The 27,310-nt window shown below is 38.9% G+C and overlaps 1 protein-coding gene across 2 annotated transcripts in view; it reads left to right on the forward strand.

Annotated features, from left to right (window-relative positions):
- LOC120080502 (DNA topoisomerase, type IA, core) overlaps positions 1-27,310 on the forward strand; it is a 42,008-nt gene that overhangs the window by 11,699 nt on the left and 2,999 nt on the right. For both annotated transcript variants that reach the window (XM_039035177.2, XM_039035186.2), the window contains exons 6-11: positions 3,973-4,216; positions 5,449-5,611; positions 5,693-5,812; positions 20,106-20,185; positions 24,707-24,985; positions 26,173-26,341. In XM_039035177.2, the coding sequence (XP_038891105.1) occupies positions 3,973-4,216; positions 5,449-5,611; positions 5,693-5,812; positions 20,106-20,185; positions 24,707-24,985; positions 26,173-26,341 (1,055 nt within the window). The remainder of the gene's footprint in view (positions 1-3,972; positions 4,217-5,448; positions 5,612-5,692; positions 5,813-20,105; positions 20,186-24,706; positions 24,986-26,172; positions 26,342-27,310) is intronic.

The raw sequence follows: 27,310 nt of genomic DNA on the forward strand, positions 1-27,310 counted from the left end.
ACTAAATATATCGAAGCTGACAAGCATTTTATTAAAAAGAAGATTGATACAGGTGCAATGTACATTCCTTATCTTCCAACAATAGAGCAATTTGTTGAGGTACTAATTAAGACACTTCCAAAGAAGCAATTTGACAGAATGGTTGAGAAGTTGGCTATGGAAGATATCTTTAAGCCTGCTTGAGGGGGGATTGTTGAAATTCCTATTATTTAGCAGCAGTTATGTGTATACGTTAATTGTCAATATTTTCCTTTTGATTTGTTATTATCTTTTCTTATTTGTAATAGGTCTCTTTTCTATATAAGAAGACCTAAGTTACACATATGATGTATCCATATAGATCAATATACTTTATATCCTCGTTTAAGATGGTTAAATCCTTGAATAGTTATTTGTAGTTTTGTATTTAGATTTTAGTTTTCCTTCCTAGGTTTTTCCTAGTTTGTTTCCAATTGTCTATAAATAAAGAATTTCCCTCATGTATTCAATAAATTTTTATTAATAATAAAGACTTTGATTTGGTTCTTGGGGATTCTCTCCTTAATTCCTTAAGCTACACCATCCTCTTTCTTGAAAAAGATTTTTCCTTGAATGAAGATCGTCACATACATCAAAGTAGACCTTACTTAGTAAATTTGTGGTATGTGCCACATCATACTCTCCTTTTTTTTGTTTAAACTGAAACATAACCTTTCATTGATATAATGAAAAGAGACTATTACTCAAAATACAAGAAGCAAATGAACAAAGAATACAAAGAAACATAGAAACTAAGGATCAGCAGATGCACTCGGATATCTCAACTAGATAGACACAACCTTGAATAGTGTAATCAGTAAAAAAGTTTGATTGAGAACTCCACAAAAAAGCAAGTAGACAGGTAGAACCAAAACGATTTGTCCAAATCAGAGCTTTGTCATGGAAAACTCTCTGATTTCTTTCAAACCAGATTTCTGGGATTAGAGCTTTAACTGCATTATACCAAAGTATTCGAGCTTTAGGGGAAAGTAGAGGACCAATCAAAACTTGGAGACATTTTCTCTAATTGACTTTCCGAAGGCCCAAGGTAAGATGAAGAATGAAAATAACTTTCACCAACATTTGCTTGTATGAGAGCATTCAAACAGTAGGTGCTGTAGTTCTTCTCCATTAGCTTGACACAATGGACACCTAGAAGGAGAAAGGCATTTGTCTCCAAATTTGTGTTGAAGAGTAGCCAAACCATTTAGGGATCCAAAAAATAGAATCCAAATCATCGTGTTAATTCTTTTGGGGCTTTTGGATTTCCAAAGGCCTTGATGGCCTGATAAATTTCTCTGTCTAACTGGGTGAAGGAATTCAAATATTTAGATAAAGATTTAATCGAAAACCTTCCAGATGTCTCGAAAGGCCATATCCGGGAATCTGAATTGCAATTAAATCTTCTGTTTTCTATTTGAGACAATAGCTAGTGGAATTCTAAGATCTCTTCCTCTTTGAGCTGTCTTCTTAAATTTAAGTTCCAAGAACTCGTATTAAAATCTCAGTGGCCATTAATACTTCCATTAGGAAAAGAGGCCACACGAAATAGTCTTGGATAGTTCTCCTTAAAAGATAAATCTGAGCACCAAGAATCGGACCAAAAGTAGATGTACCTACCATCTCCAAGTTTGAAGTGTGCAAGGGACCCAAAATCTTTCCAAAGCTTGAGATGCTGATCCAAGGGCTTCTTAAACTCAGCCCAAACTTACCCGAAGTGTGCCAAAGACAAGGATCTGAACCGTGAATGCTTTTAACCACCCTACACCAAAGTGAATCTTGCTTCTTAATGAATCTCGAATTCCATTTAAATAAAAGAGCAATGTTTCTGTTTTTTAGATTGCCAATGCCAATACCACCATCATGTGTATCTTTCGAGGCACTTTCCCGTACTCACCTTGAAAACAAATTTGAAGTCTTGAGAGTTTAGTACTTTTCTAGGTCTCTCTCTTCTTCTTCTTCTTTTCTTCTTCTTTTTTTTTTTTTTTTTCTTCTAAAGGAAACAAGACTTTTCATTGAATAAATGAAAAGAGGCTAATGCTCGAAATACAAGGAAACAAAACAAAACAAGAACTTGCCAAGTACACTTATAGCAATACATAGGACAATACAAGATAATTAAATTGGATAAATAGATACATTTCTGGTCGAGCACAAGTCTTAGAATATTCTGCAAATTGATTGGAAAGAAAATTCCAAAAGGAAGAAGCTTGAACTCCGACAACTTCAAAGTGATCGATCTAAGGCCAATGCTTGAATAATTCATTTGATCCCTTAGATGCTAAATGCCAATTTGCATCCAAAGAATCTTCTTTGAATAAAACCTCCAGGAAAACTCCAGCTCCAAGTGACCAGTAAAACCAAAATACTAATTCCAATCCATCAATACGGAGGCCTCCACAATTTACCGAATTATTGAACTTGCTACCAATCTTACTATAATCTATGTAAAGCCTTTCACCACGAAAAAAGTTGAAGCATTTCCATCGAATCAATTAAAACTAAAACCCGATTCTGAATTTGAAGGAACTTTTCAAGGAAATACGCTTGGAAATGACTCCTAGCCCTCAAGTGATACACACGAAAACCAAAATCTTAATTTCACCGAAGGAGTTAATTGAGGACAGACTGTACCCATGTGAAGTCCACAAGCTTTTAGCCAAAATGTTCTCTCTAGAATCGCGAGGACTGTATGCATTTGATAATTCTCAACCCATATAATTAAGAAGCCTCCTGATTTTTCAAGAGAAGCAACGAAAGACCAACCCACTTCTTTTGACCTCCAAATGGATTATATGAGAAAAGTGGCCACCTCTTCCTCCTCTGTCTCTTAAATAAAGAGCACAACAAAGTGCTGTTTATGAAGAAAATTTTCAACGAAATCTGCTTTGAACTATCTCCAAGGTCTCTAGTGCTCTAAGTGATAATTTTCATTGCATGCTAAGCAAATCATTCAGTATAATATTGAGAGGAATGGTGAGAAGCTATACCAAGTTGTAAACCGCAGTCCTTAAGAAGAGGAGAACTTGGAAGGAATTAACAAAGAATCAAGAAGAGAGATTTACTTGAAGGAAGCTGGGTACTTTGTTTTCAATAGGGGTTTGATATAAACCAGCAATATCATCACCAAAATGATCTTCAACCACATCAGGAATAGAGTTTGAGATCATAAAGTCTGGTTCCTCACTACTCACACTCACAGAAGAGTCAACATCCGAGTCTTCCTCAATAATTGGATAATTGGCAATTTGGCAACGAAATGACTGATCTACTGCAAGCTTGAGAAGGATGGAGCCTTGAACGTTTTCTCCTCAACTTGTGCTAACACAACTCTTCTAGGTCTCCTTATAACTTTGTTTTGAAAGATTTTTCGTCCCTTCCAACAACCGTGTCTCCATACCCATCCACCTATCTTGTTGACTTTGTGGTTGGGTTTCCTTGAATTCCCCTTGGTGTTTGCCATTTGAACTTTTGAACACAACACCTCGTGTTTTTTATTTATTTCCATATGATATATTAATTCTGTTAAATGATATTATCTGTTTTCTGCTTCCTGGCTGTTTTTCTTTGCCTCCTGGTTGTCTCGTGGTTTCAAGATCGTTTTCGTGTTTGGAGCTTGAGTTCCTGATGTTCTTGGCCTTTGGTTTCTTGTTATTGCCTCGAAGTTCTATTGTTGTCATTTTTAGTTTTGATCGTCAGTGCGGTTTTGTTTGGCCGTTTCTCGTATCGTATTTGGTTTTCTTTTGCTTTCTTTAGTTTCTTTTGGGACCATTGGTTTGTTTTATTTTGCTTATTAGATTTCTATTTTTGGCTTCTTTTGTTGCTTTCTTTCTTTCTGCTATAGGCTTTTTCTCCCTCTTCATTTCATCCATGAAAAGCTCCCTTTCTCGTTAAAAAGATAAATACATTATATGTTTGTTATAAGGAAAATATTAACATTGGTTATGTTTGCAGTTATTGAGTGCACTGGATTTGGTGGCAATGAAATTAGGAAAAAAGTGTATCGTGCAAGGTTTTCTTCCGTTACTGAAAAGGATATTCTGAAGGCTTTGGATAACCTTGTTCAACCAAATAAAAATGAGGCACTGGCTGTTGATGCACGACAAGAGATAGATTTGAAAGTTGGAGTCGCCTTTACACGATTTCAGACTACCTTTTTTCAGGGAAAATATGGAAACCTTGATTCCAGACTCATCTCGTTGGTTTTCTTCTATTTCTTGCTCACCTTCTTAAGGCATTTTATTACATATATATACATGAATAAATACAATGTGTATGTATGATTTTATCCATGTCATATTATTTTTATACAAAGCTTTTTGTGCATTGAGGGAAACATATTTCCTGCTATTAAATTCTCGCCTCTTCCAGATATTGCTATAATGTTTATTTGGAATTTAGCAATAGGTTTTGTTTTACACAATAACATATTTAACATTATAAGCTAGAAAGAGAATGGTGATTCTCTAATTTTGCCTTAAATGTAAATTTTCTTATTTGTCTTATCAATCAAGATGCTGGAATTTTGACTCGAACAAATCCTTCAGAACCATTTTAGCATAGTAGATTATCATGTTATCTTTATAGATCTCATAATGAAAATTGATCTTTACAACTCTTATGATCTTTTTTCCTTTGTGTCAATTGAGAAGAGTGATTTTTGTGACTTCTTTGGCTTGGGGTTTGGCTTTCTTACCCTCCTTTTGTAATTTCATATCTTCTAAAAATGTCTTCTTTCCCATCCAAAGAATGAGAAGAATGCACGGTTTCCAGATTTAATTAATAATGGTTATTTTTTCCTTTTTCTTTTCTTTTCTTTTCTTTTTTGTTTTTTGTTTTTTGTTTTTTGTTTTTTTTTTGTTTTTTGTTCTTTGTTTTGTAAATGATACCCACACTCACTTGCAAAAGCAAATAATGGTGGTGAATATTGGTGACTGTGTTATTGAGGTGTGTATGTTTTCTCATTTTGAATATGTTTCTCTCTGTTATAGTGTAGTCTGTATTTTTGATTTCCTATAAAAGAACGTTTTAATTTATTTAAGGAACCTTCTTGCGGGCGTGCTGTGCAAATTTTTTTCTTTGAGATGCATTTTCTTATTATTCTGATTAATATTACAGTTATGAATGTCAAGTTATAATGGTTGGCTTCACTTTCTTGTTCAAATTATCTACTGTCTCAGTAGTTTCTTGCATTCTTCCTTGATTTTCTTTACTTTAGCATGCCAAAGTATCTCAAGTAATTACTTTAAAATGTTGTCATCTTGACTAATTATCCCTACCTTTTATAGCTGTAATTATGCTGTGAAGGACAAAAAGTAATGTGATTGTACTTGACATTCTTGACGTTTAAGGCTTATAGTTGAAGTACTTGGTATTTAAGTTTTTGAACAATCTGGACTGGCTAATCATTATGTTATTCACTTGTTTCAGCTATGGGCCATGCCAAACTCCCACGCTTGGGTTTTGTGTACAGCGTCATTTGCAAATAACTACCTTTACGCCAGAAAAATTTTGGTCTGTGTGCCCTTATATTATGCAAAACGGCTATGAACTTAATCTGGACTGGGAACGGGGCAAGTTATTTGACTGTGATGTGAGATGTTTTAGCCTTGATAAACACTCTTAATCTGTTCTTTGCAATCCTTGCTGTCCTATACTTTTTCCCATGTTTCAGGTTACTGCAATGTTTCAGAAGCGAGTAATAGAAGATGGAATTGCAGAAGTAACAGAAATATCAGAGAAGCAAGAAAACAAAGTTCGACCCTCTGGACTAAACACAGTTAACCTTCTGAAGGTAGATAAATGACTGCGGTGGGAATTGTACCCTTGTAAAAGTTAAAAAATAGAATAAGATTTGGAAGGACTAGTTCTTGGGGTGTAGCGTGGCTTCCTAGATGAGCTACCCTTGTGACCAGAACTCCTCCTCCCACCCTTTATTTTTATTTTATTATTATTATTTTTGGGCATGTGTGTGGTTTGGAAACGAAAATTTCATTGATGTGATGAAATTACAACAAGGGTTCAATCCAATGGATTACAAGAAAAAACTTCTCTAATTGGTCATAAGATTAGTTAAACTACAGTTACAAAAGGGGGAGATCAATTTACACCAACTAAGAGATAGGAAAGTAATAGATGTGAGTGATGCATTATATTTGTAGTTTGTTCCTTATCAGTAAAGGCACGTGAGTTGCGCTCAAGCCATGTAGACCATGGGAAGGCTTGAACAAAATTGATCCCGAGGACCTGCTTTCCTTTGAAGTTCTGAAAAAAATTAGGTCAAGCAAGGCGTATGACGGTTTGAATCATATGCTTTGGAGCTATTGGCTAGCTTATTCAATTGGGAATTGTTTTTTTTTTCGAGGTTCTTGGAGTTTCTTCGGCCAAGGGCCATTGTGTTCTTTGGATTGTTGTTGTTTGGTTTCTTCACGTAACTTGATTAGAGGAATAATGAATTTTTTAAGGGTGTGGAGAGAGTTTGGGAGGAGTTTTGGTTCCTTGCTAGATCTAGTGCCTCGCTTTGGGTGTGCGTGTGTCTTTTTGTAATTATTTGCTAAGTCTTTTTTTTTTTTTTGGATCGGTGTTCTTTCTTGTTCTGTTAGGCTAGTTTCTATTTGGCTCCTTTATAGCCTGGCTTTTCTTAGGCACATCTTTTGCTGGTTTATTTTTCTGCTGGCCCTCTGGTTGTAATGAGGGAGGGTAATTTCGGTCCTCTACTAATTTTTTTGAGAGGAAAGCAAAAAGTAAGAAGGAAATTCACATCACTGACGTGGGTTATGGGCTTCAGCTTGGTTCCTACTAAATAGAAAGTATATAACCTTGGTCCCCTCAGCGTATGATGGCTTGGTAAAGAAATTGTTTCCTATGTTTATTGATTTTTCATTCTATGTAAGGTCTATACAAATAATCGATGACTTACTGATAGATAATGTTTTTTAAGTCCTGGCTGTACTAATCATTTTCGATTCTGTAGAGGCCGTGAAAGTATGAGTATTGATCATGTCCTGATTTGAAGGAATATGGGTGCTTGTTACGAAAATTTTCAGCCCATTATGCTCGTAAGCCTAAGATTAAAGCTCTGAACCACGAGTACTATTGATTAAGCTGAAGATTGCCTCCATTCCCCCTAAATGCTATAATATGCTACAATTTGTTTGTAGAACGTTCTCTCTCTCTCTTTTTAATAAAAAAATCAACTTTCATTGAGAAAAAATGAAAGAATATAAGGGCATACAAAAACACAAGCCCCCAAAAGCCACCCCCTAATGAATGGGTTTGCAACTAAGCATAATTTTGCCTAAAGAATAATTACAAAAAAGCTTCGAAGTCAAAGCCCAAAGCAACACATGAAACTTCACTAAGGACCAAATCTCACTTGGGTCCTTCTCAAGAGCTCTAAACACCCTTTTGTTCCTTTCCCCCCAAACATCCCACAAACCACAATAAACGACCCTTTTCTTTGAAAGGCGGATGGAGGATGAACTCCCCGATCGTCGATCCAATATCTCTTTCGCTTGCTAACCGGACATCAAACTCCTGCAAAAGGTAAGTCCACACAGACCCCATAAACTGATAGTCCCAGAAAAGGTAATCTAGGTTTTCCTCTGCCTTTCGACAGAGAATACAACAGAAAGGACTCGTTAACGTGGATCCCTTCTTGGCAATCCTACCCAAGGTGTTCATACGGCTAAGCAAAACTTGCCAAGTGAAGAACTTAATTTTCTTTGGTATCTTAATCCTCCAGACCACATCAAAGACCGACTCAGAAATAGGAGAGGGATCCAACAACGACCTAAAGAAAGATTTACAGGAAAAGCCCTCAAGAGGATTAGGCTTCTAGACACAAATATCCTTTCTCCCCTTTCTGAAATTGCACTCATCCAACAACGAAAGAAGAGAGGTAACCTCCGTCATCTACCGATCGGATAAATGATGACGAAAACTGAAAGAAAAGGAAACAACGTTTCTCGACCACAGCAGAAAGTTAAAGACCATACGATTTTTGAAGGAAGACAAGTGATAAAGACAAGGGAACACTGAACAAAGAGGACTATCCCCAACCCACTGATCTTCCCAAAAGTAAGTATCCCAACCATCCCCCACGATACAATAGACCAAAATGGAGAAAGAAGGGAGCTCTAACACGATGCCTTTCCAAAAGTTCCAGTGTGTGCCTTTAACCCCCTTCGCCATCCAGACAAAGGGATGAGTTCCGTATTTACTACCAAGAACTCTATGCCACAAGGATTCGGGCTCAACGGCAAAATGCCATAGCCACTTAGCCAACAGAGCTTTGTTATGAAGTCTTAAATTCCCAATCTCCAAGCCCCCTTGGTGCATCAGGTGCCCCACAACCTCCCAACTAACCAGATGAGATCCTTTACCTTCATCCGCACCTTCCCACATGTATTTCTCAATACTTTTGCAGACTGAGCTAGGGGCCCTAAATAGTGAAAGATAATAAATAGGGATGCCACTTAGCACAGATCTGATCAACATGAGTCTCTCCGCCTTGGAGAAGTAACCTTTTTTCTAAGAGTCGAGCCTTTTTCGGATTTTCTCAGTCATGGGATCCCAAAAGGACAAAGCTCTCGGATTTCCTCTCAAAGGGAGACCAAGATAACGAGAAGGAGAAGTCCCAACGTTGCAACCAACCTCTCTAGCCCACCTATTAAGCTTGTCTGCTCGCAGTTAATACCCCGGATTTGATATTTTCTCCTATTAATTTTAAGCCCCGACATGCTTCAAAAAACCCCACCATGTGGTTAAGGGTCGAAAAGGAATTCTCATTCCCGAGCTGAACAAGATTGAATCATCAACGAACTGAAGATGGGATAAAACGACCTCCCTAGTCGCTATCCTGAAGGGTTCAAAGATATTTCCTTCCACTCCTCTGGAGATAATACGGCTTAAAACATCCACCATAATAACAAACAAAAGGAGGGATAATGGGTCCCCTTGTCTCAAGCCTCTAGAAGCTTGAATTGATCCCTTAGGGGTTCCACTGATAAGGATAGAATAGTGCACATTCCTAACACTCCCCCACATCAACATTCTCCATTTGAACCCAAAACCTTTCTTCTCCAACACTTTATCCAAAATATCCCAATCGACATGATCATAAGCCTTTTGAAAGTCGAGCTTGAAAATAACTCTCTCCCTCTTATTCACCTTGTAATCTTCAATGGATTTATTGGCAACGAGGACCTGATCAAGAATCTATCTACCAGCCACAAAAGCACCCCAAGTCCCTGCAATAGTTGAGGGGAGCACTTTCCTCAGACGATTTGCAAGAACCTTAGCCAAAATCTTGTAGACGCTAGTGATAAGACTAATGGGCCTGAACTCCTTGACCCTATTAGCATTCTCCTTTTTAGGGATTAGACACACAAAGGTTTCCATCATAGTCTTATTCAGCATGCTTCTCTGGTAAAACTCTCTGAAAACACCTTCCAACTCCGCCTTAAGAAAATTCCAATTATCTTGGAAAAGGGCCATAGAAAAACCATCTAGACCCGGGGACTTTATTCTATCACACCCAAATACCGCCCTCCTAATTTCTTCCAAGGTAAAGGGGGTCGCCAACTCCTCATCCTCAGCGGTCAAGATAGGACTCCAATCAATACCACTAACAAACAGTTTGGCCCCAACCGCAGAACTATACAGCTTGGAGAAGGCCGACAGGACCTCCTCCTCAATCTTTGTCTTTCCTAGTGCACTCCCGATTCTCCAAAATCAGTTGTCCTATATAATTCTTATTCCTTCTACCACTAGCCACTCGGGGAAAAAGGTGGTATTGCAATCCCCTTCCTTCACCCATTTAACCTTAGCCTTTTGGCCTCAGCTAATTCGCTCTTTCCTAATCACTTTAGCAAGCTCCTCTTTTAAAACAAATCTCTCCTCCCTCTAAGTACTTTACAAGTAGCCTTCCACCTCAACCTCATCAATCTCCCCAATTCTTCCAAGAATCTCTTTCTTTCTTGTCGAAATATCTCCAAACACTTCTATGTTTCAGGTCTTAAGCTTTCCTTTTAGAGCTTTTAGCTTACCCATTAGACGGTATCCTTCCCACTTTCATTGACCAGGCGTTTTCCACCAGGGGGATATGTTGGTCTTAAAGAAGGGGTGCTCCAACCACACATTCTCGGAGCGAAAAGGACTTGGCCCCCATGACTGAGCACCAGAGTCCAGAATGATAAGCTAGTGGTCCGAGGTAATCCTAGGCCCCCTTAATTGCCTTGGGCTGCCAAATTTGTCCACCCTACTCTTAGAGAGTAGAAATCTGTCAATTCTCGTCGCTGCCCCACAATTGGCCCATGTAAATTTTCCATTAATCAAGGGAGGGTCAAACAATCTGCTTTCACCAATGAAGGTATTAAACGCTCTCATGGAACTAGTAATTCTGTCACCTAACGCTTTTTCCTTGGGAGAACGAATGACATTAAAGTCCTCGACTCCACACCATCTAGGACCACAATACCCAAAAAGGATCCTAATCTCTTCCCAAAAAGCAACCCTCCCCCTAGGTCTTGAGGGGCCATATACCCCAGAAACTCAGAAATCTTCACCTTCTCTGTCAAGAACGAGAAAGACAAGGAGAAGTCTCCCTTGACCACCTCCTTAGCCACACAAGATTTAGTGCTCCACATCAACAAAATACCACTTGAAGAACCATTTGAATCAAGAAACTCCCACTCCACCCTCCTACTCTTCCAAATGCTTGCAATCCTCCCAAAGCAAAACAAATCTCTTTTTGTTTCCATTAAAACCATAGTATCTGGATTTTCTAGCCTAAGCACCTCCTTCACTAACCTTCTTTTAACTTTTCCTTCCAACCCTCTTACATTCCAAGAAACTATTTTCAATGTTGGACCGAAAATTGCCGCACCTCCTTGAGCACTTTCTTGCTCCCATAATTGACCGAACTATCTAACTTTTTAGCTTGTTGCTACTCTCCTTCACTCTCCCTTTATCTGCACCCGAATTCTCCAAACCTTTTGAAGCCCCTTCTCCACCCTTCGCCTCTACCGAGTGAATATCCACAGAAGCTAAGAGTGGCCCAACCTTTGCTAACCTCAGCCCCCAAATCTGAGCTTGCCTGAATACCAAAGGGGATAGGACTAGAATAAGATTCTCCAACAACTCCTCCATTGGGTAAAGGCAAACCTTCTCCCCTTGTCCCGTCACTTGTGGCCTGGACCATATGGTTAAATCGGCCACTTTCCCATAAAACTTAGTGGCAAAAAGGTTAAGACACATCCTGAGTAAGAATAAGGATGTAAAAAGATGGGATAGGGAAGAAAACTCTCATAACTAGTAAGCCCCTTACCCCCTCCCAAATAGTAAGGAAAGAAAGGCAAGTTACATTGAGAAACGATCCCGTCCCCTCCCTCAACAAACCCCAACCCAGAATGAGGAAGTGATACCAAAGAAAGAGGACTAACTTGGCCTGTAGAATCGGCCATGATGACCACTAGATTGGAGAGAGAAGAAGTCCTGCAATAAGGAACTAACGGCAGGTCCCTGTCATCCATCGAGATCACTCTTCCCCCTTTCTGAGACGAGTTCAACGGAGCAAAATCTGAAGGTGCTTTACGAACTGGCACTCCCTTTTCCATCTTGGGACTGGCCTGAGCCTCCTTCATACCCTGCGAAACGTGGCCCGTCGCGCCCCCTGATGGATGGGAGGGTGTTGACTTCCTTTCACGATCTTCTCTCTGGCCATCCGTGACTGAAACTGGGCTAAGTTCTAGCCTTCTCTCTGCAGTGCGAGGAGAATAGACACTGAATGTCGTCCTTGGACCTTCGATGCCCGAGTCCCCTCCTTTTTTGGTGTCTACGGGAGGAGTAACGTCCCTGGTGACTTGAGTGGCTGTTTCATCCCCCCTTTGGACATCTTTACCAAAATTGTCCCCTGTCAACTTGAGCGACATCTTCAATCGAGTACAAATCCTCAACGAACACTTCCCCCGTGTTTTCGATCATCGGGGTAGAAAGAAGGGAGTCATCCTCTGAGTAACTCACTATGGATGGATCTGACTCGAGCTCCTCATCGTCAAAGGCTATACCCGAAGGCCCGACCCTAGCAGCTTATTCCCAGCCCATGCCTTGGTGATCCTTAACCGGGCTGGACTTTTGTGGCTCGAAAAAAGGCTGGAAAGTAATTGGCCCACTATCTTGAGCACTACACGAGACTAAAAAGCACGACACTTTAGTTTTGGCTGACGTGTCCGCTTCCGACAGATGTCAGACACTTGGACACTCTGACACTTGTTGGACAAGTATCGGACACTTGTTAATGCAATAGATGTGTTAGACACTAATTGTACAATGTGAAAATAGGACCAACATTTGGTAGACATGCATCAAACAACTCTTATATATACTAAGTCACTAAAATTTGAGAGCGAAATACATCAAATTGATTTTTTAAGTATAGAAATGAATAAATTCATTAACTTTGAATTTCCTTCGTGTTTAAAGATGATATATAGTTTAAAAAATGTATGTTTCAATAAATGTGTCCTTGTCGTGTCCAGGTCTAAATTTTTAGAAATTGACGTGTCGCTGTGTCAATGTTGTGTCGTATCCATGCTTCTTAGACACGAGGAAAGTCCACTCTTTAACTTACCTTTCAATAGATTATTTGGAGTTATGGGCTTAGAATTTACACCCTTTCTATTGAAATGGTGTTTTAGCCCTAAGGGTGTTTTAGTCTTTTTCTCAGTGCCTACTGTCTAGGGTTTCTCTCTGTTTGGTTATTTATATTTGTCCTATGTTGAGTACTGTGTATCAGAAAAATTAAAAGAATAAAAATTCTCCTATCGTGGTTTTTCTCCTTGATCTAGGGTTTCCACGTAAATCTGTGTTTCTTTTCTTCTCTTCTTTTCAATATGGTATCAGAGCATGGCAACGAAGCCTTGGCCGTCATTGATGAGAACAAACCAGAGACTCCAACAGAAACCTCCACTGGAACGAAGGGATCCATGAACATTGAAGTTGCTGCAGCCATAAGAAAAGCCGTTGAGCATTACTTTCATGCCGCTATGCCTCAACTCCTCAAATCCATGTCTGATCCAACCTCCAGCCAGACCCGACCCGATCCTCATATTTGTAACCAGTGGACTACCGTTGCAGACTCGACCACCAGAGCTCTTAGACCCGATCGGCACACAGATCCGAGCTCCTCCACGATGCACGGACCAGTCGATTACACGAATCCTGCCAGACCAGCAATCGACCCATCTGGATTTTTTGCCTCAGATCCGATTGACCCATCTGGAGTCCGACACCAGCGATCGACGCACGGTCCTACCGACTTCCACCAGATTCTACCTCAGAACCCCCCGATGCACGGGAAACCATCATCCTCGGGATTTTTTGCTCAGGCTGACACCACCGCCCGTGACTGGCGGTCTACAGCCGATCTCCAGCCCTCGTTTTCAGGTCAGCTGTCGGCCCTAGCGTATGTTTCAGATCGCTCGTGGACGACCCAAGCTGCTCAGCCGGTCCAACCGGTCCAGCCGGTTTAGCCGAACCAGTATGGTTAGTCAGTTCCCAGCCCTTCTTTTGGTCCGTCCTCGAGCCAAAATGAAGCTATCTTTCCAGGGATTTATGGACAAAACCAACCTATGGCAAATTCTAGTGGAACCGTTGGTTTTGAACAGCAGTTGGCCAACTTACAACAGCAAATATCGACCCTTAGATCCACGACAAATCCTACAACTGGTTTTCATCCACATTCAGACTTCTCTTTATGCTCAGAAACATCGGTAAATGCTTACTCTAATTTACCTGTTGCAAATATTATGTCTAGTTCTGTGGGAAATTCTGCAAGAATGTCTATTGGTGAGAAACTTAACGGTGAGAATTACTTTTCTTGGTCCCAATCAGTAAGAATGGTCCTTGAGGGACGTCACAAGTTTGGGTATCTAACTGGAGAAATACCAAAACCAAACCTCCGTGATCCCCAGGAACGTATATGGAAAGGAGAGGACTCTCTCCTTCGCTCAATTTTGATAAATAGCATGGAACCCCAGATCTGAAAGCCACTTCTGTACTCAGCCTCCGCTCGGGATATTTGGGAAGCTGTCCAGAAGCTCTATTCACAGAGGAAAAATGCCTCACGTCTTTATACCTTGAGGAAACATATTCATGAGTGTAAACAAGGGACTCTTGACGTAACGTCTTATTTCAATAGATTGTCCCTGTTATAGCAAGAAATGGACTTATGCCGCGAAGTCGTGTGGAATTGTCCTGTTGACGGAGTTCAGTACTCAAAGATTGAAGAGGCGGACTGGGTGTATGATTTTCCAGCTGGCTTAAACCCTAAATTTGATGGTATCCGAAGTCGGATTTTGGGACAGAGACCAATATCGTCTCTAATGGAAGTATGCTCAGAGGTCAGGTTAGAAGAGGACAAAACTAGAGCTATGAATGGCACTAGCAACAACCACTTAGATTCTCCTGCGTTTGGAGCCAAGTCTTCGGGAATAGAAAGCGACAAACAGAACGGAAAATCCCCACCAATCTGTGAACACTGTAAGAAACCGTGGCACACCAAAGATCAATGCTGGAAGTTACACGGTCGCCCCACCGAATGGCGAGCAACGGTCTACGAATGATAAATCAAAAACCGGTCGGGCCCTTGTCAGTGAAACAAGGGATGGTACATCATCAGCCACCAACCAGGTAGAGTCAAGCATGGTTGGAACCAGCAATGTCGCGCAATCAGGTACTTCTCAGTCCTTTAGCTTCTTGGTCGAAGGGGATGAATCGTGGATCCTTGACTCATGAGCAACGGACCATCTAACTGGATCATCTGATCAATTCCTCTCGTATTATCCAAGTGCGGGAAACGAGAGAATACAAATTGCAGATGGGTCCTTTGCTTCCGTTGCTGCGAAAGGTCACTTATCTCCTATTCAAGGGTTGATTTTACAGAATGTCCTGCATGTGCCGAAGATATCTTATAATTTGCTATCTGTCAGTAAAATAACCAGAGATCTGAATTGTAATGTCGTTTTCTCATCGGATAATGTTTTGTTTCAGGACCTGAGCTCGGGGAAGACGATTGACATTACAATTCAGAGATCTGAATTGTAATTTCGTTTTCTCAACGGATAATGTTTTGTTTCAGGACCTGAGCTCGGGGAAGACGATTGGCATTGCCCGGCACAGTAGGGGGCTCTACTTCCTCTCAGAGGATGCTTCATCTAGGAGTTTATCTAGCACTTGTTTACTCTCTTCCCTTACTATTTTTGAAACTGATTCCTGTTATGGCATTTTCGTCTTGGACATCCGAATTTTCATTATATGAAGTATTTATTTCCCCATTTATTTCGTAATGTTAATATTTCATCTTTATCTTGCGATGTATGTATTTGTGCAAAACAACCTCAGGTGTCTTTTACTTCCCAGCCTTATAAACCGTCCCAACCTTTCCACCTGATACATAGTGATATGTGGGGCCCATCAAATATCACAACCATGTCGGGTAAACGGTGGTTTGTCTCCTTCATAGATGATCACACTCGTCTTACATGGGTGTTCCTTCTTACGGATAAGTCTGAAGTGATTACAGTCTTTCAGCACTTTTACACCACGGTCGAAACCCAGTTCAATACCAAAATTGCTATCCTTCGGAGTGACAATGGCCGTGAGTTCGTTAATCAGTCCCTCCGTGAGTTTTTAAATTCTAAAGATATCATCCACCATAACTCTTGTGCCTATACCCCACAACAAAATGGGGTGGCCGAACGGAAAAACCGTCATCTTATTGATGTTGCTTGGGCTCTCATGATTCCTGCATCCATACCCTCGTACCTATGGGGCGATGTTGTACTCACTGCAGCCCATCTCATTAATCAAATGCCTTCCCGTATTCTCAAGTTCCAGACTCCCTTAGCCCATTTCAAAGAATCCTTCTCTTCTACCCGGCTTTTCCCAGATGTTCCTCTTCGGGTTTTTAGGTGTACAGTGTTTGTTCATAATCATGGTTCCCGCAGTAAATTCGCTCCTAGGGCTAAAAAATGTGTCTTTGTTGGGTATCCGCTCCATCAACGGGGCTACAAATGTTATCAGCCATCTTCTCGAAAGTACTTTATCACCATGGATGCTACCTTTCAAGAAGATAAACCTTTTTTTCCTGTTAATCCTCTTCAAGGGGAGACTTCGAATGAAGAGACTAACACGTCATCCACTTATTCCATTCCTGTAGACTTGTTTCTTGAACCAATTCCTGACACTAATCCTGGCTCTCCCATTCCGGACAATCCTATCCTTCCTACAAAACAAGTTCCTTGGATAACCTACTATCGGAAGAATCTACGAAAGGAAATAGTTTCCCCTGTTGCTCCACCGGAAAGTGTTCAAGAGTCAGAACCAGAGACAACTCAAGGTAACCATATTCTTGATAATAATAACTTTGTTGAAAGTAGTGCAGTGAACACTAACGATGCAGTGACTCTTGACAAAATTAGGGAGGATGAGAGCAATGGATTTCCTCCTGATGATGTTCAGGAGACTGAAAATGTGCTGCAGATGAATACAGAGGAAAAAGGTAACAAGACCAGTGAAATTGATGCCACCCTAGACTTACCAGGGAACAAGGTCCTACACCAAGTATTCTATAAAAAGCTTCTTATCTTACAGTAGCTTGTCAACAAGATTCAAGGCTTTCACCACTAGCCTGGACACTGTGACTATCTCGGGAAATGTGTACAAGGCTCTGGAAATTCCTGAATGGCGAGCTACAGTTATGGAAGAAATGCGGGCACTCAAGATCAACAAAACATGGGACCTAGTTGTTCTTCTTAGAGGTCACAAAACCGTCGGGTGCAAATGGGTGTTCACAGTCAAGTACAAATCTGATGGGACTCTCGACAGATATAAGGCCAGATTAGTCGCGAAAAGGTTCACTCAAACATATGGGGTGGACTACTTAGAAACTTTCTCGCCAGTGGCAAAATTCAACACTATTCGGGTTCTTCTCTCTGTTGCTGTGAACCTAGACTGGCCTCTATATCAGTTGGATGTAAAGGATGCATTTCTAAATAGTGAGTTGGAAGAAGAGGTTTATATGACCCCTCCTCCAGGGTTTGAAGCACAGTTTGGGAGTCAGGTGTGCAAGCTAAAGAAGTCTTTGTATGGTCTGAAACAGTCCCCTAGAGCCTGGTTCGATCGGTTTACTACCTTTGTCAAAATCCAGGGGTACATTCAAGGTCACTCTGATCACACCCTGTTCACTAAGAAGTCAGCATCAGGAAAAGTAGCAGTGTTAATCGTATACGTTGACGATATTATTCTGTCAGGGAATGATTCGGTAGAAATTGACAAGCTGAAACAGAAAATGGCAGAGGAGTTTGAAATTAAAGATCTTGGTTCCTTGAGGTACTTCCTAGGCATGGAGGTAGCAAGGTCAAAGGAAGGGATCTCAGTATCTCAGAGAAAATATACATTAGACCTTCTACAAGAGACTATGATGACTGGATGTAAACCTGTAGATACTCCAACAATAATCTGGTAAACTCAGTAGACGACGTACCAGTGAACAAGGAGAGATATCAACGTCTTGTAGGGAAGCTGATATATCTCTCGCACACCAGACCTGATATTTCATATGCTGTGAGTTTGGTAAGCCAGTTTATGCAAGCCCCGTATGAGAGACACATGGAAACTGTTAACCAGATTCTGAGATATCTAAAGTCAACACCTGGGAAGGGCTTGATGTTCAGGAAAAATGATAGAAGATGTATAGAAGCCTACACTGACTTGGACTGGGCCGGTACTACTACTGACAGGAAGTCAACCTCGGGGTATTGTACCTTAGTATGGGGAAACCTCGTTACATGGAGGAGTAAGAAATAGGGTGTCGTGGCTAGAAGTAGTGCCGAAGCTGAATACAGAGCTATGAGCTTGGGTATCTGTGAGAAAATTTGGTTGAAGAAGGTATTAGTATATCTTTATCAAAAGAGTCATGACCCGATGAGACTCTACTGTGACAACAAGGCTACTATCAATATTGTCAATAACCCTGTTCAGCATGATAGAACCAAACATGTTGAGATTGACCGACATTTCATAAAAGAGGAACTTGACAACGGTAGTATTTGTGTTCCCTATGTTCCATCCAGCCAACAGATTGCGGATGTTCTGACTAAGGGCTTACCTAGACAGATGTTTGACACTTGTATTAGCAAGTTGGGCCTCATTGATATTTATGCCCCAACTTGAGGGGGAGTGTTGAAATGGTGTTTTAGCCCTAAGGGCGTTTTAGTCTTTTTCTCAGTGTCTACTGTCTAGGGTTTCTCTCTGTTTGGTTATTTATACCTGTCCTGTATTGAGTACTGTGTATCAGAAAAATTAAAAGAATAAAAATTCTCCTATCGTGGTTTTTCTCCCTGATCTAGGGTTTCTACGTAAATCTGTGTTTCTTTTCTTCTCTTCTTTTCAATACTTTCCTTTGTCCGACCCACTTTGAAAACTAAAAGACGACCCATCAGAATCCTCAACCCCCAAAGCGTTCAATCTTCCACCCGCCCCCCTTAACCACATGAGGTCTGCTCCCCTGGTCCTTCAGTCTTGAAGATAGACACAAGGACACCGTCCTTGCAGAAGATAGCATGTCTGTTGTACCTTTCCGATCGTCTTCCTTCCTCCTCCGATCCACTCATAGTCTCACCGGAAAAGAGATGTCTTTGTGGTTTGCTAAAAAAAACAACCAGAATAAACCCATCTTTATTACCTGCAACCTTGAACCGGACATCCTTAATCCACCGGTTATCCCCTTCATGCACTTCTTCCTCGATCAAACCTCCACACAAGTCCACCTAAGCAGATGTTAAAAGCTTTGTTATGATAACCCTTCATGCACTTCTTCCTCGATCAAACCTCCACACAAGTCCACCTAAGCAGATGTTAAAAGCTTTGTTATGATAAAAGGGGGAACATCAAGCGCTTCTGTTATTTTGTGGAATATTGCGCTCTAGAGGAAGTCAAGAGTTTATAGAGATGCTAAGAGTCTTTGGGGAGATGTGATGGGAAAATGGCATCAATGGCCCATTTTTAAAGCCCCAAATGAGATTTGGCCTAGGTTTTAAAAATCAATGATTTTTTATTTTTTGTTTATGTCAGCATTGGGTAAAATTACAAAATGGCAAACTCTTAAAAACTTAGGTTTTTTTTCATTTGATTTGTACGCAGCCGCTGTCGTCGATGCTTTTTCTTCCTTCTGCTATTTTCCCACCTTCTTTCTTCCCAATTTTCATTCTTATTTCTTATGCGATTTTCTGATAAGATTTCCTTCCCACCCTATTTTCTTCAGTTGTCCTCACTTTTCAGTGATTTTTTCTGTTTAAATTGACGTTGTCTTCTTCTCGAATCAAAGATGTAAGTTGGAGCATGAATCAGACCGAGAGGAAGAAGCGAGAGTGAAACCAAGAAACAAGAGGAAAAGTGAGAGAGAATTCAAATGAAGGAAAAAACTACAAAATTGACGAGGAAGAAGCTAGAGGAAGAAGCAACAGGAAGAAACGAGAGGAAAAAGTGAAAGGAAGAAGCAAGAGGAAGAAGCGAAAGGAAGAATTCAAAAGAAGGGAAAAAAAATGAAGGAGAGCAATGTGAATTGGGGAACGAGATGGAAAGGAACGAGATGAAGGAACGAGAGGAAAGAGCGAGAAATCTGGGTTGCATCTCGCCTCGCACTTGTTTTGGAGTTAAAACGGTACTTTCACACATAGCTGACGTAAGCAGAAGGCCAAATTTGGAGTGGGTCCTTAAATAGGAGCCATCCGTACAAATTTCCCAAGATGTGATCTATGTTTCTTAGGAGTTTATATGTATATATTTTTTAACTGACTTTCATCTTTTATTTTTAACAGTTGGAGCCCTTTTTAAGAAGCCTAGTTATGGGGTGTCTCTCTCTCTCTCTCTCATTTATCTTGATAAAACCTTTATTTTTCATTAAAAGGATAAATAAATTGAAGAGAAAAATTGTGAAATTATGTTTGTAAACTTTAACAAATCTTCAGTAGGAAATGTTGTGTTATGATCTAATATTGATTTAAATCTCTTCATGTTTTATTCAGGTTGCTTCAAGCGCACTAGGATTTGGACCTCAAATAGCAATGCAACTTGCTGAACGATTGTATACGCAAGGTTTCATCAGGTTTTCTTTTCATTCTTCTCTTTTTCCTGAATTTATTTCCAGTTGGAAACCTTTATTTATTTTTTTTGTATTTAATATGTTGAAGGCATTTACTTTCTAGTTCGATTGTCTTTTCCTTTTGGGGGTTCTTTTTTCTCTCTGTATATTACATTCTTTCAATCTAATTTCATTTCCCTTTAGGAAAAGAATTATATTTCATTCTCCCAATGTCATATGATTTTCTTTGAAAAAAGGGGGAAAAGTTGTCTTTATCATTCTATCTAGATTCTTTGCTACTGAGACTGATGGTGTTATATCTCTGAAAGGGAGGTCACCTATGGACTTCTTAAATGATGAGCTTAGTGAACATAAATCCAGTGGAGCACAAATGAAGAGTAACTTTATGCCCTTGTAGTACATTAAGGCAATGTGACTGTTGAAAAGTATTTCTCTCTTATTCTTTTTAGATAGAAAGAGTTTAAGTACCCATTACAAATAAGGAAAATGAAAATTTTGGACAGTGGGACCACTGGAATGGATGTTATTGTCAAAGACTCTAGCAATAGTTGACTTAGTTTCTGAAATATTGCTGAAGAAACACATATCCAAAGAGAAACTAACAGATCTGGAAAAAAAAAAGAACACCAAAAAAAAAGCCTAAAAATCCAGAAAACAAAAAAAAACAAGTGAAATCCGACAGATGACAATGCAGACGAGGATGACCAGTGGTGACTGCTCACAAACAATTGAAGAGACCCAAAGAATCTACGACCAACGAGTGATATCGAGCGAAACCAGTGGCTGAGATGTGATGTCCGATGGAGATGCAATCGACCGGCAGTTGAGATGCGATGTTTGACAGAGATTCGAGAGAACGGTGGCGGCAAAAGATCAAAGATGAACGACCGGTGGCGGCAAAGCTAGGGTTTTTTAGGATTTTAGAAAATTAGAGTTTTTAGAGTTTCAAAACATTAGGCGTTCTAATACCGTGCTGAAAAGTATTTTTCTCTTGTTCTTTTTAGAAAGAAAATGCTCCTTAAAAATACTCATTAAAAATAAAGAAAATAAAAATACAACAAATATAACACGATAAATACAATGAAGGTATCAACAAAAAAAGGAAATAATCAACCACGACATTATCTTGTCGCTGTCAGTAAGGAGTGCATCTTGTTCACTAGTTAGTCACTGATGTTTCTTTGCAAAATATAGTGTATATACACACACACGTTTGTAGGAAGCTCATTATTGGATCAATTTTTTCCTTTCAATAGCGTAGGCTGATGCACTCATTTCTTACCGGTTCTTATTAGTTACTACAAAAGGTTTTGAGAGCCTAATGAAGCTAACACGGAACACCTTGGTTCGAAACGTTACTTTTGCATGTGAATAAACACATCGATGCAAGTGCTCTCCAACCAATCCTTGGTGTTAACACCTTGGTTCGGATCTCGACCAGAGGGTCCTTTTTGGTTGGGTCCCATATTTGTATTCTTTGCAAGAGGGTGTGGCTTTGCCTGGGTGGTTTGTGTTGTTTCTTCAAGGTGTTTGGTTTTAGTTTTGCCAGCTCTCGAGGTTGTAGAGAGTCGATCGAGGAACTTCTCCTCCATCTGCCTTTTCGTGAGAAAATACTGCTTCCGTGGCAGGTTGAACTTCGTGGAGTAGAGAGAGTTCTTCAAACGTTGTTTGATATCTTGTTAGATTATCTGTTTCTCTTTCGGCCTCAATTCCTAAGCCTTTTTGTTATACTCCCTATCTCATTATACTCGACTGGAGCCCTTTTTTGTAGCTGGCTTCCTTTTTGTGGATTTACCTTCTTGTATGCTCCTTTATTCTTTCGTTAAGTTCTCAACTTTTAGGGCTTTTATAATTATATGCTCAGACATGGTATGTCTTTTGTCTTTACTTGAGGAGTATAAATTTAGGTTTGGGAGACGGATTTGGAGTGTGGAGTCCCACCTCTTTGAAGGGATTCTTGTGTAAATCTTTCTTTTATAGTTTGATAGACCCTTCTCTCGTGGGTGAGTCAGTCTCTCTCCTCTTTGGAGTGTTAGGATCTTTAGGAAAATTCAGTTTTTTACCTGACGAGTTTTACATAGCTGTGCTAACACTATGGGTCGGCTTGCGAGGAGGTTACCCTAGTTAGTTAGACCGTTTTGCTGTATTCTCTATCGGAAGGCGGAAGGTGGAGGATAACTTAGACCATATTCTTTAGAGATGCGAGTTTGCGAGTTCTGTTTGGGATTTACTTTTTCCTGACATTCAGGTTCGTGCTAGCTCGGCAGAGGGTTACCAGAGATATGTTGATTGGGGATATCCTAATCCATCCGCCCTTTGTGTGAAGGCTCGCTTTTATGGCTTGCTGGGGTATGCGCTATTTGAGCCCTTTTCTGTAGTAAGGTTTCCTTTCTTTTATATGTTTTTTATTCTTTCCTTTATTCTTAATGAATTAATTAAAAAAATAATAAGTATTATGTTTTTTTTTTTAACAGAAGAAATATTTCATTGATAAAATGAAATAAGGGGAGACCCCCAACACAAACAGGGGATTACAATAAAGATTTTCAATTGGAAACTAAATAAGAAAGATTAAAAACCTTAAAAGGGTGCTTAGATTTGCACCAGTACAAACCAGTAGATAGAACCAAATCTATGAAACTAGGAAAACAAGTAGAGGAGTTTCTAAAGAGATGCCTATTATACTCTCCCCATAATGTCCAGAAAAAAGCACGCAATATAACCAAACAGTCTTCTTATTACCATTAAACGGATGGTCCACCAAAAGAGATGTCAGGTTATCAACAATATTGTTAGGGCAGGTAAATGACCAATCAAAAGCATCAACAATAAGTATTATTATTCTATTTGCTTAGCCTTCTCCGATGTTTTAAAAAAACCTTCTCGGATGCGCGGCTAGGCACACCTAGCCCAAGGCGAGGCTCACAGAATAAGGCGTGCCTCAGGCACACGCCTTTTGCGAAGCCCTATGGCTCAAAGCCTTGGGCCTCAGAGCTTCTTCATTATTTTTAACAAATAGTAATAATTAAGGGTTTTCCTTCTTTATTAACTAAAAGAATCAAGTTTACTAAGCCTAAATGCATAATTTCTTGTGTGTGGGGTCTTTTTTCCCCATATTTCCACTTCAACTATGATTTCTCTTTTTAATGTAATATTTTTATATATAGCGCGCAACACACAAAAAAAAAAAAAAAAAAAAAAGGCCCACGCCATTAATGGGAGCCTCTTGTAAGTTTTTTTGGTTTGTTTAGTTCCTTTTTCTTAAGCTACCATTTTTTGTTGGTCCTTCTCTCTGGCACTTCTTTTTTTCGATCGAAAGTGTGTATTTTAATTTTTTTTTAAAAAAAGGAAAATAGAAGGGGGGAAAAGAAAAAAAGAAACACTTGTTCTTATTGTCATGTGATTGGTAGGTAGCAAGAACAGAAGAAATTAGTAGACAAATGCACCCTTATATGTTTCAAGGTTTGAGAAGTGATCTAAATGTAATCAGAAGAAAAAAAAAAAATCTAGACAATATGCTTCTGCTCAATTCTCTTCTTATCTTGTTTGAATAATCTGAGTCATTTTGTCTCATGGGTAAGAGTTATCCTGAGTTATCTAAACGATTTGGAGACACTTGAATGGGCTACACTTTCTCATCTTTTATCTTTGGTTAGATTACGTCCTCTACTTGATGCTTGGTCTTGGTTGTTGGAGCCATCTTCTTTTTCTGTTAAATCTCTTATGGATGATTTGTGGGTAGGGTTGAGCCTCTTGACAAGGATTTTTCTTCCATTATCTGGAGGGATCATTATCCTAAAAAAAAATCAATATTTTTCTCTGGGAGTTTGGTCTTGGTGCTTTTTAATATTGCTGATGGGTTACAGTGTTGGATGCCGTATGTCTCTTTCTCCCTCTTGGTGTATCATGTGTCAATGCTACTCTAAGACTTTGTCTCATTCATTTGTGCATTGTTCTTTTGCTTCTCGTTTTTATATTTTGGAAGCATTTGGTTTGGCCCCTGACTTGGCCTAATACCATCTTTGATATTTTGGCATCCCTTTTGGTGGGTCATCCTTTTGTTGGTACTAGGAAGCTGGTTAGGTTGGCTATCATTCATGCTTATCTTTGGAATCTTTGGGATGAGCGTAATGGTCGGCTTTTCCGGGATTCCTTTTCCTCTTTTGATAGATTTTTGGATGCTTTATATTGGTGCAAAAATAAGCACCCATTTACTCATTACTGTTTATCTTATCTTATCTCCAATTGGACATGTTTCTTGTAATTCGCCTTTTGGCATTGGGGTATCCCTTATTTCATTAATCCATGAAAATGTTTATTATAAAAAAAGAGTCATCTTGAGATTGAGAGTTCGAGCCTCTCTCACCCCATACTACTTTAATATTCTGAAGTATTTTTATCTTTTCCTTCAACTCGTTCAACATTTTAATTCCTTTATATCCTATGCTTTTAAATGTAATCTGAAGACCTCTTTCTATGTTTATTTTTGTTTCTTTTTTTTTTCCTTTTGCCTTCTTATTGTAGCTATCCACGTACGGAAAGTACGGCTTATCCTTCTTCATTTGACTTCAAAGGCACTCTACATACCCTAATGAAAAATTCAGAATGGGGTGACTATGTACGGATGCTTCTATCTGATGGATACAGTAAACCACGATCAGGAACTGACGTAGGTGATCATCCTCCAATTACTCCAATGTGTTTAGCAACTGAAGATATGCTAGGGAGAGATGCTTGGAGATTGTACCAATACGTGTGTCAACACTTCATTGGGTCTCTGTCTTCTGACTGCAAGTATATTAGGTAAGGAACTTTGTTTTATTTGTTTCATTATTTAAGATTTATTAGATCTCAATTACAATGCACAACAATGGTGGAATACTTTGTTGGAACTAATTTATGGTTTGTGCTATATATCAAGGTAAAGTTGGAATTGTATTGATAATTCCTCTTTTCTTACATTACAACAATACATAGGTCTCTTAAATAGAAGAAAGACCTAAAACATGAAAGGAAAAGATCCTACCATAATAATCACATTCTATTTTTGGTGTTAAGAAACAATGTGACAATAGAAGGAAAAATTGTAGAATTTTTGGCAATGGTTTTGGAGCTGTTAGAACAGTTTACTGGGTTTAAAATTAAGGCAATTTGTGTGACTGTTTGATAATATTTTTTTTAGCCAAGTTTATAGCATTTTCATTTTCTGCTTTTAATATTTTGAAATCGTGCATTTTTATTCTTCTTTTTGTTGTTTCCTAATACACTTTTAGAAATGGTTTTGAAATCCTAATCAAATATAAAATCTTCCAATATTTTATCTCAGATTAACTTTAAGAGGAAATCCGGAAAAGGATGGATTTTTTAATCTGATTATTGAAAAGATACTGAAAAAGCAAATTTTCAGTAATGCTCTGTCTCTTTCTTGAAAGACTATTTGAGCGTGTCTGCTGAAGATTGTTAGCCACCATTCTTATCAACAATACTGAATGTCTGTACTGAAAAATGTTTCATACTTTCATTCCTATTTTTGAACCAGATTCCTAACTTTAAACAAGAAATAGATTTTTCATTGATCCATGAAAAGAACATTCTGTCTCTTTCTCAAATATGCTCCATATTTTAGACTTGAATTTACATGGTTAATTTCAAAAGTAATCTGCAGGAAACTGGATCAGATTTTTTGTGCTTGTGGGAAAATGATTACAGCAACAGAAATTGAAGTCAAAGCTCAAAAGAGAGTTATTGTGGTTGGAATGTAATAGAGCCAGACTAGGACTTAAAATTCTTGTCACGATTAGTAAACATAGAAATAAAATTAGAATTTTCATCCATTAAGGACTTCTAATATAACTATGATCACCTATAAACTAAATCTCCTCGAAATTTGAAAAAGAAGCTAACTTAGATTGCTGAAAATTCTGCAACTTGTTACTTTTTTATGTCTATATTTTTTAATCAATTATTCACATTTGAAACTGCCTTTGAAGGACGAAGATACAGTTTTCAATAGCTGGAGAATTATTCAATTGTACTGGGTCACGTGTTATAGTAAAAGGATTCACCTCCATTATGCCATGGTTGGCAGTAAATGAAAAAAAACTACCTCAGTTTCTGAAGGGAGAGAAAATTGAAGTTGCAAGAGTGGATCTTTATCAGGTAGCTCTAGTAGCTTCTGAAAGCATTACTGAATTGCTAACAACTTCCGTGCATTTCATGTTATTTCTGTATAAGATCTTGATATTTTGCTTGTGTGTTATTCAAATCTAATTTAAGGATTTAATAAACAATTTATGCAAAAGTGGGACATGAGATATGCTCTCGATTCTATAACAAGTCCAATACTGCAATTAGAGATGGATGGAAAACCACCTGTTACCCACCGTTCTTACTGAAAATACTGAATGTCTATGCTGAAAAATGATTCGTACTTTTCATTCCTATTTGTAAACAAGAAACAGATATTTCATTGATTAATGAAAGGATCATTACTGGGAGTGAAATAAACAAAACAGAGGGAATTAATAAATCTCTCAACTCATACTAATATCACTAAAAAGTAATTTGCAAGAAAATACCGATGAAAAGATTTAATCTTGATTATATCAAACTGTTCTTGCTAAGCTATCTTATCTTAAAAATCCTCTGATTTTGTTCAAGCCAAACTTAAAACATGATAGCCTTGACAACATTAACCCAAATCAGTTGAGCTTTAGATTGCAATAAAGGACTATATAGCAGCTGAGTGATGTTATATCTAAACTCTGTTTCTGTTAGAAACCAACTGAAAATTGAAGATTCTGAATAGGAGATGCCAACAATCCTATGAATAAGGGCAATGGAAGAACTTGTGATTTTGGTCCTCATCAGCCATCAATAAGTACTTTTTATTCCCATTAACTATCAAGCATCAATTTTCAGTAATTATGAATGGTTTGTACTTCTCTGCTAAACATTAATTTTCAGTTACCATTCTTTCCTGTAGCAGTATTTAGAAATTAAGTATGCCTGAGGTTATTTAGATGCGTGGTATACATATTTTATTTCTTTCTCTCTTTCTTTCTTTCTAATTGTAAAATCTTGGACGCTCCACATGGATTTCTGTGAGTGACATAGACTGATGCTGCA

This window comes from Benincasa hispida, chromosome 1 (genome assembly GCF_027475165.1).
Source record: "Benincasa hispida cultivar pf3 chromosome 1, pf3_genome.v1.1, whole genome shotgun sequence".
Lineage (NCBI taxonomy): Eukaryota > Viridiplantae > Streptophyta > Magnoliopsida > Cucurbitales > Cucurbitaceae > Benincasa > Benincasa hispida.